This window comes from Squalius cephalus (genome assembly GCF_949319135.1).
Source record: "Squalius cephalus genome assembly, chromosome: 22".
NCBI classification, from domain to species: Eukaryota; Metazoa; Chordata; class Actinopteri; order Cypriniformes; family Leuciscidae; genus Squalius; species Squalius cephalus.
The window spans coordinates 30,916,258-30,932,630 of NC_137143.1; the positions used below are offsets into that span (position 1 = coordinate 30,916,258).

Consider the following 16,373-nt stretch of genomic DNA (forward strand, 5'->3'; position numbering starts at 1 on the left):
TTTTCATGTTACGAGTTTGACAGTATATGGTATGATTCTTCGGCTAGCAGTTGTGGAAAAGACATAACGAGAAAGACTACATGTCGCCTATGTGACGTCACCCCATAAAGTTGACTTATCCGTGGTTTTCGCCAACCTCAACGATTTTGTCCTCTCCCTGAAAGAAGGCGGTGAAGTGCACCAAAGACACAGCCATGTTTAGCGGGATCCGTGAGCTAGTGTCCGTGTGCTAGTGGTGGTGACGTTTCAAACGCGTCGAAAGCAGCGAAGAGTTGTAGTCCAGAGCCCTTAGACTTATAAATAACAAAAAAAGTGCAAAATTGTTGATGCATTATGATGATTTATTCAAAGATATGACTTAACCTTGTTGTTATGCTTTTCTTTTTTTCTTTTTTATGTATAATTACATATTGTGCTGTATGCAAATCCAGGATATTTATGTATTATTATTATTTTTATTTTTTTTCTCTTCGTATCATTGTTTGTTCACTGTAAGTGATACAACCTTGCTTCACTTCCCTGAGCTTGTAATTATGTGTAAGTTCAGCAAAAAAAAGAAAAGAGTTGTAGTCCAGAGAAGTGCTCTCACACAAAAGGTGTGTTCGACATCGGCTGCGGCTGGATGCACCCGATCGGCGAGAGTAGTCGCGTGCAGGCGGGGAGGAGCTGCAAACGGAGACGTGAAGTCGGACACTTTCTGGTTCCTATAGTGACCGCTCACGTGGTGTTTGCATACTTAACCACAGCTGAAGTGAAATAAATGCAATATTTGCCAAAATAATACGCAGATGTTTCAGAGACATTTACATTCAATATTTTATGTACTGCTTCATACAGCATCTGTTTGAACAAGAATAAAGTTCAACATAAGCTACTATCAATGAAGTGGAGTCTACGTTTTTTAAGCAGTTTTAATTTGATAAACATGACACAATATAACATGACAACTACATGAAAAGAGTGTTTACTGTTATAATAAACTGATTTGAGAGCTTTAGAGGAACTAAAGATGTTATATAAATAAAGTCGAAATATTTCGAGAAGATTAAAGTCGAAATATTTTGAGATTAAAGTCGAAATATTTCGACTTCAGAATTCGGGTGAATCTCTCAAGAGCTCCGGAGGCTGACGTCATGCAATCTAAACTCCGCCATTTTGGCAGTCAACCAGGAGAGCGCCAGAGCGGCTTTTGCGTTATCGATAGCGGTCGGGTCGAATAATAATTCAAAACATGGTGGACAGCTGCTGTGCGCCTGGATTCCAGAACAGGTGGAGGAAAGCATTTAAAAGCATTTTAAATGCTTATGGAAAGTGTGTGAAAAAATGTGTTTTATGTTCAGTCAGTTGTGACCGGTGGGATAATGTGTAAACTATATCAGTTTATATATATATATCAGATACATTGTCCCACCGGTTTATGATTGGAACAAGGACAGCTAACGTTAAGTTAGCGTCGATAACAACACAGTTTACTTGCCTTTCCAATGACGACTGGTTTAAGCTGGTATACTCCAAAATTTAATATTGATAACAACGTTTGATTGCGTCCATTTGTACCCTCCAGGCTTTTGTAGGCCTTTAAAGAGTCTCCGGAATAGGACGAGGGAAAGTTAATGAAGTAACGTTAGTTATATAACGTTATATCAGGATACTGCAGTTCAGGAAAGCTATAAGTTCCTTTATTAATACACATGCAAAGCACCCCGGGGGCATTATAGGGATCTGTTATGTTTAACCTATTAAGTTTTGCTATGTACAGGTCTATATCTTTTTAATTAAAGTGCGCAGTGAACTCTGTTGCCTTAAAACTCATGCTGCCGTCATCCGTTCACGCTCGTCTTGTACGGCCTCTTTACTGCCAAAATGGCGGTGTAAACAGAATAGGTCACGTGGCGTCCGGAGCTCTTCAGATTTAGTTTAAAATATCTTAATTTCTTTTCCGAAGATGATTGAAAGTCTTACAGGTTTGGTTTGGAACTATATGAGGGCGAGTAAATTATTACATTTATTTATTTTTTCCAGAAAAGCAGCAGCTGTGGCGTCACAGGCAGCGCGAGTTCCTTATGACGTCACTGAGTTGTTCAGGTCAGCAGCGATTATCAGAATCAGTCAAATGGAGTCTACACAGCTCGCTGAGATTCAGAATCTGACAGAATACGGTTTCATTTAATATATATACAATATAAATTGAGTTACTTTGACGGAATCTTCAGTTCAGGTGATCAGAACAGTAACGTTAGTTCAGTAGAGTCACTAGCGGACGAAGAGTATAAACGCAGTCTACAACTGTAAACAACTGGGCAGATCTGACATCATGTCAGCAAACTGCCCACTGGACCGGAGAGTCCCTTTGAAGGACCACCCAACAGGTACTGAGCTAATACACATCATTCAGAACTGACACATACTTAAGTAAGGCCGGGGTAATGTATAGCGAGGCGGTTGTTATAGCGAATAACAACCCCGACAGGCTGAACGGGACTCTGACGCCAAGCGGCCTGAAGGGGTTGTTATTCGTCTGAATCAGCGTGAAGGGGTTGTTATTCGCCTGAAGGGGTTGTTATTATTTGCCTGAATCAGCCTAAAGGGGTTGTTATTCGCCTAAATCAACCTGAAGGGGTTGTTATTCGCCTAAATCAGCGTGAAGGGGTTGTTATTCGCCTGAAGGGGTTGTTATTTGCCTGAATCAGCCTAAAGGGGTTGTTATTCGCCTAACTTAAATCAACCTGAAGGGGTTGTTATTCGCCTGAATCAGCCTGAAGGGGTTGTTATTCGCCTGAATCAGCCTGAAGGGGTTGTTATTCGCCTGAATCAGCCTGAAGGGGTTGTTATTCGCCTGAATCAGCCTAAAGGGGTTGTTATTCGCCTAAATCAACCTGAAGGGGTTGTTATTCGCCTAAATCAACCTGAAGGGGTTGTTATTCGCCTGAATCAGCCTGAAGGGGTTGTTATTCGCCTGAATCAGCCTGAAGGGGTTGTTATTCGCCTAAATCAGCCTGAAGGGGTTGTTATTCGCCTGAATCAACCTGAAGGGGTTGTTATTCGCCTGAATCAACCTGAAGGGGTTGTTATTCGCCTGAATCAGCCTGAAGGGGTTGTTATTCGCCTAAATCAACCTGAAGGGGTTGTTATTCGCCTGAATCAGCCTCAAGGGGTTGTTATTCGCCTGAATCAGCCTGAAGGGGTTGTTATTCGCCTAAATCAGCCTGAAGGGGTTGTTATTCGCCTAAATCAACCTGAAGGGGTTGTTATTCGCCTGAATCAACCTGAAGGGGTTGTTATTCGCCTGAATCAGCCTGAAGGGGTTGTTATTCGCCTAAATCAACCTGAAGGGGTTGTTATTCGCCTGAATCAGCCTCAAGGGGTTGTTATTCGCCTAAATCAGCCTGAAGGGGTTGTTATTTGCCTGAATCAGCCTGAAGGGGTTGTTATTCGCCTAAATCAGCCTGAAGGGGTTGTTATTCGCCTGAAGGGGTTGTTATTCGCCTAAATCAGCCTGAAGGGGTTGTTATTCGCCTGAATCAGCCTGAAGGGGTTGTTATTCGCCTGAATCAGCCTGAAGGGGTTGTTATTCGCCTAAATCAGCCTGAAGGGGTTGTTATTTGCCTGAATCAGCCTGAAGGGGTTGTTATTCGCCTAAATCAGCCTGAAGGGGTTGTTATTCGCCTGAAGGGGTTGTTATTCGCCTAAATCAGCCTGAAGGGGTTGTTATTCGCCTGAATCAGCCTGAAGGGGTTGTTATTCGCCTGAATCAGCCTGAAGGGGTTGTTATTCGCCTAAATCAGCCTGAAGGGGTTGTTATTCGCCTAAATCAGCCTGAAGGGGTTGTTATTCGCCTGAATCAGCCTGAAGGGGTTGTTATTCGCCTAAATCAGCCTGAAGGGGTTGTTATTCGCCTAAATCGGCCTGAAGGGGTTGTTATTCGCCTGAATCAGCCTCAAGGGGTTGTTATTCGCCTGAATCGGCCTGAAGGGGTTGTTATTCGCCTGAATCGGCCTGAAGGGGTTGTTATTCGCCTGAATCAGCCTGAAGGGGTTGTTATTCGCCTGAATCAGCCTGAAGGGGTTGTTATTCGCCTGAATCAGCCTGAAGGGGTTGTTATTCGCCTGAATCAGCCTGAAGGGGTTGTTATTCGCCTGAATCAGCCTGAAGGGGTTGTTATTCGCCTGAATCAGCCTGAAGGGGTTGTTATTCGCCTGAATCAGCCTGAAGGGGTTGTTATTCGCCTGAATCAGCCTGAAGGGGTTGTTATTCGCCTAAATCAGCCTGAAGGGGTTGTTATTCGCCTGAATCAGCCTCAAGGGGTTGTTATTCGCCTGAATCGGCCTGAAGGGGTTGTTATTCGCCTGAATCGGCCTGAAGGGGTTGTTATTCGCCTGAATCAGCCTGAAGGGGTTGTTATTCGCCTGAATCAGCCTGAAGGGGTTGTTATTCGCCTGAATCAGCCTGAAGGGGTTGTTATTCGCCTGAATCAGCCTGAAGGGGTTGTTATTCGCCTAAATCAGCCTGAAGGGGTTGTTATTCGCCTGAATCAGCCTGAAGGGGTTGTTATTTGCCTGAATCAGCCTCAAGGGGTTGTTATTCGCCTGAAGGGGTTGTTATTCGCCTAAATCAGCCTGAAGGGGTTGTTATTCGCCTAAATCAGCCTGAAGGGGTTGTTATTCGCCTGAAGGTGTTGTTATTCGCCTGAAGGGGTTGTTATTCGCCTGAATCGGCCTGAAGGGGTTGTTATTCGCCTGAATCGGCCTGAAGGGGTTGTTATTCGCCTGAATCGGCCTGAAGGGGTTGTTATTCGCCTAAATCAACCTGAAGGGGTTGTTATTCGCCTGAAGGGGTTGTTATTCGCCTGAAGGGGTTGTTATTTGCCTGAAGGGGTTGTTATTCGCCTGAATCAGCCTGAAGGGGTTGTTATTCGCCTGAATCAGCCTGAAGGGGTTGTTATTCGCCTGAATCGGCCTGAAGGGGTTGTTATTCGCCTAAATCAGCCTGAAGGGGTTGTTATTCGCCTGAATCAGCCTGAAGGGGTTGTTATTCGCCTGAATCAGCCTCAAGGGGTTGTTATTCGCCTGAATCAGCCTGAAGGGGTTGTTATTCGCCTAAATCAGCCTGAAGGGGTTGTTATTCGCCTAAATCAGCCTGAAGGGGTTGTTATTCGCCTGAATCAGCCTGAAGGGGTTGTTATTCGCCTGAATCAGCCTCAAGGGGTTGTTATTCGCCTGAATCAGCCTCAAGGGGTTGTTATTCGCCTAAATCAGCCTGAAGGGGTTGTTATTCACCTAAATCAGCCTGAAGGGGTTGTTATTCGCCTAAATCAACCTGAAGGGGTTGTTATTCGCCTGAAGGGGTTGTTATTCGCCTGAAGGGGTTGTTATTTGCCTGAAGGGGTTGTTATTCGCCTAAATCAGCCTGAAGGGGTTGTTTTTCGCCTGAATCAGCCTGAAGGGGTTGTTATTCGCCTAAATCAGCCTGAAGGGGTTGTTATTCGCCTGAATCAGCCTGAAGGGGTTGTTATTCGCCTGAAGGGGTTGTTATTCGCCTGAATCGGCCTGAAGGGGTTGTTATTCGCCTAAATCAGCCTGAAGGGGTTGTTATTCGCCTGAATCAGCCTGAAGGGGTTGTTATTCGCCTGAATCAGCCTCAAGGGGTTGTTATTCGCCTGAATCAGCCTGAAGGGGTTGTTATTCGCCTAAATCAGCCTGAAGGGGTTGTTATTCGCCTAAATCAGCCTGAAGGGGTTGTTATTCGCCTGAATCAGCCTGAAGGGGTTGTTATTCGCCTGAATCAGCCTCAAGGGGTTGTTATTCGCCTGAATCAGCCTCAAGGGGTTGTTATTCGCCTAAATCAGCCTGAAGGGGTTGTTATTCACCTAAATCAGCCTGAAGGGGTTGTTATTCGCCTAAATCAACCTGAAGGGGTTGTTATTCGCCTGAAGGGGTTGTTATTCGCCTGAAGGGGTTGTTATTTGCCTGAAGGGGTTGTTATTCGCCTAAATCAGCCTGAAGGGGTTGTTTTTCGCCTGAATCAGCCTGAAGGGGTTGTTATTTGCCAGCCTCAAGGGGTTGTTATTCGCCTGAAGGGGTTGTTATTCGCCTAAATCAGCCTGAAGGGGTTGTTATTCGCCTAAATCAGCCTGAAGGGGTTGTTATTCGCCTGAATCAGCCTGAAGGGGTTGTTATTCGCCTGAAGGGGTTGTTATTCGCCTGAATCGGCCTGAAGGGGTTGTTATTCGCCTGAATCGGCCTGAAGGGGTTGTTATTCGCCTGAATCGGCCTGAAGGGGTTGTTATTCGCCTAAATCAGCCTGAAGGGGTTGTTATTCGCCTGAAGGTGTTGTTATTCGCCTGAAGGGGTTGTTATTCGCCTGAATCGGCCTGAAGGGGTTGTTATTCGCCATAACAACCGCCTCGCTATACATTATCCCGCTTATTAACGTTACATAGCTACCTGCAAAATAAATAAATAATTTGACACAAAATATTGATTTAAAAACGAGTTTATTGATTTAGAAACAATTGTTTTGATAGGATTTTGCTGGAAATTACCATTTGAACTCACCATTTAAAGTCTCACCTCCGAGGCATCCTAATCTACATTTCATTCCCTCATCCGTCACCCCCTCTCTCTCATACTCAATCACCTGAATTCACCCAAGAAAATATATAGTTAAATGTGAATGATTATCATCGAGTATTATAGGCCTACATATTTAGTATCATTTGAAATGTCATAAGTGTGACTGGTACAAATGCCTCATTTCCAAATAAGTAAAACAAAAGGTAATAAGGTTTTTAAGAGTTTAGGGATTACTGGCACACAAAGAAATGTGGTCTCCTGGCAAATGGTCTCCTACCCCCAAAAAGTGTAACCTCTGAATGCAAATTTCCATTGTTAGCACATGTTTCCATGTGAAAGAGGTTCTGTCTTTATATGGAATGTAGCAAAGGGTTCGGGGCCTTTCTGTACTTCAGATTAGCCTGAAGAGTAAAGCTTCATGTATAACGTTGGGTTCGCATCTCTTCTCTTTATTCCAGAGCATTTGATGTTTTGTATTGATTATCTTTGAATTGATTATGAAGTTGGCATGATACATTTATCTGACATAATAAATTGTTACATTTGATTATTCTGACTGACTTTGACATTATTTTCATTAAAGAGTTAAAAGGAATAGTCAAACATTCACTCACATTTAATGATGCACAGACATCATTGAAACCTTTTCATTTATGGAGTCAGATGAAATAACGAGAAATTACAAATGAGAAATTTGCCTTGAGAAAAGACAGTAACACGAAGAGACCTTCCGCGCTGGTCGGATGCCGGACTTTGGGACCGAGCGCGAGCCTAAAGTTACAATCGCAAAATATCCTTTAATCTGCCAGGAAAAACTGTGACTCAAACTGTGACACAACAAAGAAATAGCTCTAAGATAATACAAGTCAGGACTTTAAAGTCATGTTCAGTTAAATAGACAAAATTATGCTGTCTTTCAACATTTTTTAAAGATTTTTTGCATCTGCACAAATTTGTTAGAGCGGAAATCCCAACATGGTGGCCATATGCAACTAGCTCATTTCTCTAGTGTTCTTGGAACATGAACTAGTGAATCATTGAGCTGTAATCTGTGCTAATAAAACAGACGTTTCTAATCAATATTTGTTGTTTGCAGAAAAACAGGCAAAAGAGAAGAACATCTTCGAGAGAGGATGGAAGGCTTTGAGAAAGTCCATCCAAGCCAAAACCACATCCAGCGTAGAGCCGCCAGCCGGCACAGATGGTGAGTCTCCAGTTATTATAACCACCCTGATTCATGGCCATTTCAGCCTGATGTTTCTGGTGTTATGGTGCGTTCAAGTCCTCCTTGGAAGTTCGTACGTACGAGGTGGGAAGTCGTGCTTATAACGGCATGTGCGTTCAAGTCACTTTCGTCGGAGCAAAATGGCGGAGTACTTTCTCTTAATTAATTACACAAAAATACAGTAAGGTTCTTAAATTCTTGTTCTAGAAAATGAAGAACAAAGAAATGTGCATCAGGTGTACTTTGTATTTTTATGTTTTTAATTAATTTATGAAGCCACTGCCAACACATCGTTACATGTTGCATTGTTATATTATAATACTGTCATATTCTGTGTTGGCGATTAGCTAACTGAGCTGTTAATAGAAAATCCTGACAATATCCCAGCTAAATACCTTTACATAGTGTGTATTCCGCCATGTTAATCACTGACACGCCCCCAACTCGTAAAGATCGGAGCTTAGAGAAAATCCCGAGCTCCCCACTGGTATTTACGACATTGTGGTGGCGTTCAAGTGCGTTCAACTCGTAAATACGATCTATACGAGATGACTTGAACGCACCATAAGTCTTCATTTTTCCTTCTCTACTCCTGTTGGCTGCTCAAATATGCAGTAAAGAAAAATTAAACACACAAAAAAACATATTTATATAGTGAAGTCTGATATTTGAGAAACATCACTAACTTGGTCAATTAAAAAAAAAAAACCTTTTTACTAAACTGTACTGTAAATGTGTCTTATGGTGTGACATAACAAAACAACTAAGAACATTTTCAATAAATACGAGACAAGCTTTGTTGTCATCCTTTCAAAACTGCTGAAAATCACACCATTTTAAGATGAGTGAAGATTGAAGTCTTTTAAGAATCTTTAAATGGATATTTTTATTTCTATTTTATACATTTCTGTGCTGTATTTTATTTTTTAAATTTGGTTATATTTACTTATTTGGATATTTATAGTAGGCATAATTGGTCCAGGAATCAGACATTATGTATGTTTAATGAACCATGACTCCGCGCCAATTTTCTCTTCATGTTCAGTAAAGTGTGTTTTAGTATTATTTTAAGCGATGTATCATTTTCTTTATACAATTATTAAAGATCATTCTCTGGTTTCTCCGGCTCTCTGCACTGGCGCCTGCTCAAACTCGCTAGATCGGAAATCCAACATGGTGGCCATATGCAACTAGCTCATTTCTCTAGTGTTCTTGGAACATGAACTAGTGAATCATTGAGCTGTAATCTGTGCTAATAAAACAGACGTTTCTAATCATTATTTGTTGTTTGCAGAAAAACAGGCAAAAGAGAAGAACATCTTCAAGAGAGGATGGAAGGGTATGAGAAAGTCCACCCAAGCCAAAACCACATCCAGCGTAGAGCCGCCAGCCGGCACAGATGGTGAGTCTCCAGTTATTATAACCACCCTGATTCATGGCCATTTCAGCCGGATGTTTCTGGTGTTAGTCTTCATTTTTCCTTCTCTACTCCTGTTGGCTGCTCAAATATGCAGTAAAGAAAAAATTAAACACACAAAAAAACATATTTATATAGTGAAGTCTGATATTTGAGAAACATCACTAACTTGGTCAATTTTTTTAAAAACATCTGTACTGTAAATGTGTCTTATGGTGTGACATAACAAAACAACTAAGAACATTTTCAATAAATACGAGACAAGCTTTGTTGTCATCCTTTCAAAACTGCTGAAAATCACACCATTTTAAGATGAGTGAAGATTGAAACCAAAAGATTGAAGTCTTTTAAGAATCTTTAAATGGATATTTTTATTTTGCATATTTCAAAAGATTGAAGTCTTTTAAGAATCTTTAAATGGATATTTTTATTTCTATTTTATACATTTCTGTGCTGTATTTTATTTTTTAAATTTGGTTATATTTACATATTTGTATATTTACAGTAGGCATAATTGGTCCAGGAATCAGACATTATGTATGTTCATCCACCATGACTCTGCGCTAATTTTCTCTTCATGTTCAGTAAAGTGTTTTTTAGTATTATTTTAAGTGATGTATCATTTTCTTTATACAACTATTAAAGATCATTCTCTGGTTTCTCCGGCTCTCTGCACTGGTGCCTGCTCAAACTCACTAGATCGGAAATCCAACATGGTGGCCATATGCAACTAGCTCATTTCTCTAGTGTTCTTGGAACATGAACTAGTGAATCATTGAGCTGTAATCTGTGCTAATAAAACAGACGTTTCTAATCAATATTTGTTGTTTGCAGAAAAACAGGCAAAAGAGAAGAACATCTTCAAGAGAGGATGGGAGGCTATGACAAAGTCCACCCAAGCCGAAAACAAAGTGCATCCTTTTGTGGCTGAACAGGAATCACAGGTTCATCCAGACACATCCAGCGTAGAGCCGCCAGCCAGCACAGATTGTGAGTCTCCAGTCATTATAACCACCCTGATTTATGGCCATTTCAGCCTGATGTTTCTGGTGTTAGTCTTCATTTTTCCTTCTCTACTCCTGTTGGCTGCTCAAATATGCAGAAAAAAAAATTAAACACACAAAAAAATATATTTATGGTAATTGGTAAATAGACTGCAATTATATAGCGCTTTCACAGACCTATGGCCACCAAAGCGCTTTACTTATAGCCTCACGTTCACCCATTCACTCACTCATTCATACACTGACGGCGGTGTCAGCCATGCAAGGCGCCATCCAGCTCGTCGGGAGCAGCTTTTTATGTAGCGAAGTCTCATTACGTCTGTCTCCTGCACACAACAGGAGGAGAGGAGGAGAGGCAAGTTGGTAAATGTCAGTTCAATTCTAAGTTCATTCTTTTTTATAAATGAAGTTTTTATTGGTTTTCTTAATACATAAAACATACCAAAACAAGACAAGACAAAAAAAAAAAAAACCTTCATACAAAACAAACAGACAAAATAATAATAAATAATAATACTAATTATAGAATTTACATTTCAATGCACAACAGTGTAGACAAGTCTCAACTCAATCATGTGTCCAGTATCAGTCATCCTTCGAGGCAACCATCTGAATAAAGTTCTCCCACATCTCAACATCTATTTGATTTCCGTTCACCTTAGCTAACATTCTTTCATATGATACATTCTCAATCATAAATTCAATCCACATTTTTAATGAAGGACATTGAATATCTTTCCAAAATCGAAGTATCAATCGTATTGCCGTAATTACACCTACAGTAACAAGGGAAAACTCATTATTTTTAATCTGAGGAATCTCAGATTTATCTCCTAAAAGGCAAATCCTTGATGAAAATGGAAGGTCAAATCCCAAACATTCTCCAAGATATTTCAACACAATTTCCCAAAAAGGTTGAATCTTAGAACATTGCTAAAGAACATGAATATATGTGCCAGTTTCTTGTTTACATTTCCAGCATTTATTATCATTCAAACAACCCATTCTAAAAAGTCGAACTGGCGTATAATAATACCTATGTAATACCTTATAATATAAATTTACCTCTTGCTTCCCTTATGTACCTTCCACTGTAGGACAAAACTCTGTCCCAGATGTCCTTGTCTATATTAATGTCTCTTTGCCAAATCAATCTCAAGTTTTCACAGTTCTTATCACCAATCCTTAAACTGAGTTGATAAAATTGAGATGATTTTTGAAGGGGTCTTGGTAATTCACAAAATTTTTCTAAAACATTCTTTTCTTGTCCCATGGAAACCTTTGCCACCAAACAATTTCTAATCTGCAAATATTTCCAGAAATGATCCCGGCCTGCCAAATTAAAATTTTCTTTTAAACTGTTATAAGATAAAAGCTTATCATTACTAAATAAATCATTTAGGGTACGTATTCCACTTCTAAACCATTGTTCCCAAAACAAGGGCTTTTTCCCTACCTTAACATAAGGGTTATTCCATATTGATGAGTAATGTTGACACATGTGAGAAATCGTACACATTTTTTGTGAACGATTTTCCAAACCTCTTGAGATGGTCCTCAATGCAGAACATGAAATCCACGGGGAGGAGTCGGATCCAGATCCAACTCCTCCCACTTTAACCAATCTCCACCCCCTGATCCCTAAACCCACCCCTAAACCTACCCATCTCCACCCCTAAACCTACCAATCTCCACCCCTTATACAAGATCCGACTCCTCCCCCCGGATCTTGTGTACTGCATTGAGGTGCTACTGAACCTCTTTGGAATGAAGCAGTATTGGGTTGGCCATATGATGTTGAAAGTCCCCTTCTGGGTTTTTATAATTTATAAAATTTTAATATAATTTATTATAATTTTATAAGTTTTTATATTTTGAGATAAAAACACATGTTCTTTTATGCCAGGTCTCTCCAAGATGGAGCAAACGCCGTACACAAATCCTGTGGATCATGAGACGATGATGTGCCTGCCAGGACAGGTCTGTGAAGATCTGTGTGTGCCTGGTCCATCCAAGATTAAGAAAACACAGCATGCAGATCCTGTCGATCCTGAAATGCCGCCTGTGCCAGAGCCCTCCAGTTGTGATCTGGGTGACAGTGAGTCATTATTACCTTTGTTTCATGATTTTTCTGCCGTCTGTTATTTTCTACTTTTCTACTAGGCTATAATTCTGATCCTCTGACATCACGTAAAGTAACTTCTTGTAGCTGATTTGCAGCAGGTCAGAAATCAAAAGATTGAAGTCTTTTAATTTTTATTTCTATTTTATACATTTCTGTGCTATATTTTATTTTTTAAATGTGGTTATATTTACATATTTGTATATTTATAGTAGGCATAATTGGTCCGGGAATCAGACATTGTGTATGTTCAATGAACCATGACTCTGCGCCAATTTTCTCTTCATGTTCAGTAAAGTGTGTTTTAGTATACTGTAAAGTGTGTTTTTCCAGCGCTGACATTTTTTAAATAAAACAATGGATCTAGCAACAGACACTCTACTGACTATAAGTAATTTTTCAAATACATGTAAACTTATTCTAACCCTAACAGTCTACTAATACTCTACTAATACTCTTATGAGAGTTAGTAGACATGTCGGTGCAATGTTACTTATAGACATAGAATGTCTTAAAGGGACCAAAATAAAGTGAAACCAAAGTGACAATTTGATGTTACCACTGACATTGATAATTAATATTATAAAAAATAAATAAAACAAAAACAGTTTTTGATGTCTGAAATATTCCATCCTCAGGCCGCTCCAGATCTGCTTCCACAGATTCTTCTCCGTGCATCATTTCATCTTCATCTTGGTCTAGTTTGGGCAGCCTCGACGGGTTTCTGTGTCCTCCGCTGCCGCGTCAAGTTCCTGTTGAGCCAACAGAGACATCAACTGGCCGAACTGCTCAGGGTGCCGTGGAGGCTTCTTCAGGGAACAAGCGCTCAATAGGTGAGACTGAAATAAGGCTGGGCAGTGCAAAGTCTACAGATAGAGATTTTGCTATTTCATACATAACTGAGTCAAGTTTTTAACATGTCTGGTCACATTTACTGCTGCTCGACCAGCACTGATATTTTTTAAATAAAACAATGAATCTAGCAAGCTAATAATTGTCTCATATTTTTCTGTTTGTTTTTCAGAGTTCTTTGAGTCTCTCTATAACGTGAAAAAGTTGATTGGATCCGGAGGATTTGGCAGAGTGTTCCTGGGAAGACGCAAATTTGATCGCAAAAAGGTACATCTTACTGAATTGTACAAACATTTAGCTCTTGCATGCATCAAAACACATTTATAACAATTTACAGATGGTTTAATACTTAGTACAAGGCCAGGTGCATGAATACTGTTACTGTTATTGAAACTGGGTCTTTTTTTTGTGCAGGTTGCCATCAAGCGGATAAGCAAGGTTAAGAACAAACACTACCTTAAAATTGTAAGTTGGCCAAAACCTGAATGTGTATTGAGTTGTTTAAGTGCAGATTACTGTAGTTAATACACCCGTAGGAAGCATTAGGTATAAATGTGATCAACAAATAAGCCGAGAGGCACCAAATAACTTTGAGCTGAAAAGGCTCTTTTGAACTCATCTAAAAAGATCAAAGAATAGTACATTTCAAAATGATGTTTCCTTCAGATTTTTACCCAGCTAACCTTCTGTCTGCTTCTTCTCTCTAGCCTGGGCATCCCGAACCTCTCGTTACAGAAGTGGCGCTGATGCTGATGATGTGCCGAGTACCCATGAGCCCCTTCGTCATCCAACTGTACGAGTGGTTTGAACATCCTAGTGAATTCACTCTCATTATGGAGTATCCGAGACCCTGCAAGACCTTGAAGGACACAATTTCTCAACGCCATTGGTGTGACTCGTTTTCATGGAACATCATGACGCAGGCTGTGTGTGCAGTGAAAGCCTGCATCGATCATGGTGTTTTCTACAGTGACATTCATTCTGGGAATTTCCTGGTTAACGAAAACAACAACGATCTCAAGCTGATAGACTTTGGCTGCGGACAGCTATTTAGTAGTGAAGGCTACGACAGCAACACATACGGGGGTGAGCAATTTGGGAGTGAAGGTAGTGACTTACTAATTATTTGATGATGCTTTAAAAAAAAAACTCAACAATGTGCAAATGTCTTTCTTACAGGAGTTCTGGAATACTGCGCACCTGAAGTCTGGACAGAAACTCGATTCCACGCCGTCCCAGCAAACGTCTGGTCTCTAGGAGTGTTGCTGTACGAGTTGTCAAACAAATGTCTTCCTTTCAATAGTGTAACGGAAATCAAACAAGCCAAAGTTACATTTAAGAACCCCAACTTAACCGAATGTGAGTGAATAATGATAACATTGTGAATGAATAATAACATTGATAAACACACGCTTAAAGCAAACGATTTGTACAGAAAGTTAAAGGTTGTAGTGTGTCAGAATTTTATATATAGCTCAACATATAGTGAGAGCCATCGCTGTTTTCAAAAATGCCAGGTCACATGGTCATGACTAACCAACTCTCTCCTTATTAAAATGTGTACAGACTGCAAGGATCTGATTAGACAGTGTCTAGACCGGGATCCAACTAAACGCCCCAGCTTAGAGCAGATGTTAGACCATGAATGGTTTGATTTTTATCTAAACCTAGAGTTGAGAATGAAGGCGTGGAGTTACACTTCATCAGATTCAGGTGTGAGGAAGTGTAACAGGCTGAGTTGGATTATTATTTTTTGTCTTAAATTTTGGATTATTTGTAGTGAGATTTTCTAATTTGTGTTCATTGTAGTGTTCTTGTTATAGTCAAATCACCTTCATTTAAATAGCGCTTGATACTATACAGATTGTTTTAAAGCAGCATTCCTGTAGTAAACGAATTAGTAAACCAAACAGAATTCAATTCTGTTATAGCTCTTAAAAACATTCATGAGTTGACTTATATACTCATTGTTTTGGATAGGAAAAAACACTTGCTGAGAGCTCTGAGCTCGAGACTTGACCCGAAGCCAGAAGTCCAACACCAACCTGACAGAAACTCACAGCCTGTCCACGTCTGAGCAAGAAAGTTTATTTTGTTTAACGTGTTTATATTTTATTGCATTTGTATCTCTTGAATAGGCCTTTATCTCAAAACAATAGAACGCCGGAAGTAGCCGCGAAGCAGTGTTCTGCGTCTTCCGGTTATTGCGTTCACCGGTTGTTGCAATACACAAATACGCACAAAATTCACAAATGCACACACAAAATTTAAAAAGCACTGAAGATTAACAAATGCATACAAAATTCAGAAATGCACACAAAATTCATTAATACACACACAAGACTGTGTGGCCTCCAACGCTATGCGCCCTTTCCATTTAGGTGCCAATCGCCAAAACTATTGGCGATTCTATTCGTAGCAGACAGACTGGCTAAACCGACCGTCTGCTAGCTGTCTCACGTCACCAAGGTCAGATAAATCCCATCACATAGAGCCTCTTTCACCTAGATATCATCATATAGAGACTGTATCTGTTCCCCGAATTAGGACATACAAAAAACTCCTAAACCCATTCAAGGGTACAAATGTAATTATTTATCTAGTGTAAATGATAAATCACATTTAACATTTGTGCTGGCTACTGTATACAGGCCACCAGGGCACCATAAAGCTCAATTGGAGATGCTTCCAGAGGTCATAGATCCTCTTCTTAATATCATTAATTCATCTTTGTCTCTAGGATACGTACCAAAAACATTTAAGCTGGCTATGATTAAACCGCTTGTTAAAAAAACGCAACATTATCCTACAGAATTAGTCAATTACAGGCCGATCTCTAATCTACCTTTTCTGTCAAAGATACTAGAAAAAGCAGTGTTTTCACAACTGTGTTCCTTTTTAGAAAGAAATTATATCTGTGAGGATTTCCAGTCAGGATTTAGACCGTACCGTAGTACTGAGACAGCTCTCATTAGAGTCACAAATGATTTGCTCCTATCATCCGATCGTGGTTGTGTCTCTCTATTAGTGTTACGCGATCTTAGTGCTGCATTTGATACTATTGACCACAACATTCTTTTAAATAGACTCGAAAATTATGTTGGCATTAGTGGAATTGCATTAGCATGGTTTAAATCATACTTATCTGACCGGTATCAGTTTGTAGCAGTTCAGTAGCTTA

At 40.2% G+C, this 16,373-nt stretch overlaps 1 protein-coding gene across 1 annotated transcript; it reads left to right on the forward strand.

The window, feature by feature from the left end:
* Nucleotides 1-2,193: 2,193 nt before the first annotated feature.
* Nucleotides 2,194-15,015, forward strand: LOC307150594 (serine/threonine-protein kinase pim-2-like; the record flags this gene model as incomplete). Its single annotated transcript, XM_079857942.1, has 12 exons — nucleotides 2,194-2,369; nucleotides 7,669-7,776; nucleotides 9,092-9,199; nucleotides 10,049-10,204; nucleotides 12,125-12,316; nucleotides 12,979-13,173; nucleotides 13,365-13,459; nucleotides 13,607-13,657; nucleotides 13,900-14,278; nucleotides 14,372-14,551; nucleotides 14,759-14,905; nucleotides 15,002-15,015. The coding sequence occupies exons 1-12, from the start codon at nucleotides 2,315-2,317 to the stop codon at nucleotides 15,013-15,015; spliced, it is 1,680 nt and encodes a 559-aa protein (XP_079714068.1). The 5' UTR covers nucleotides 2,194-2,314.
* Between the last annotated feature and the right edge of the window lie 1,358 nt (nucleotides 15,016-16,373).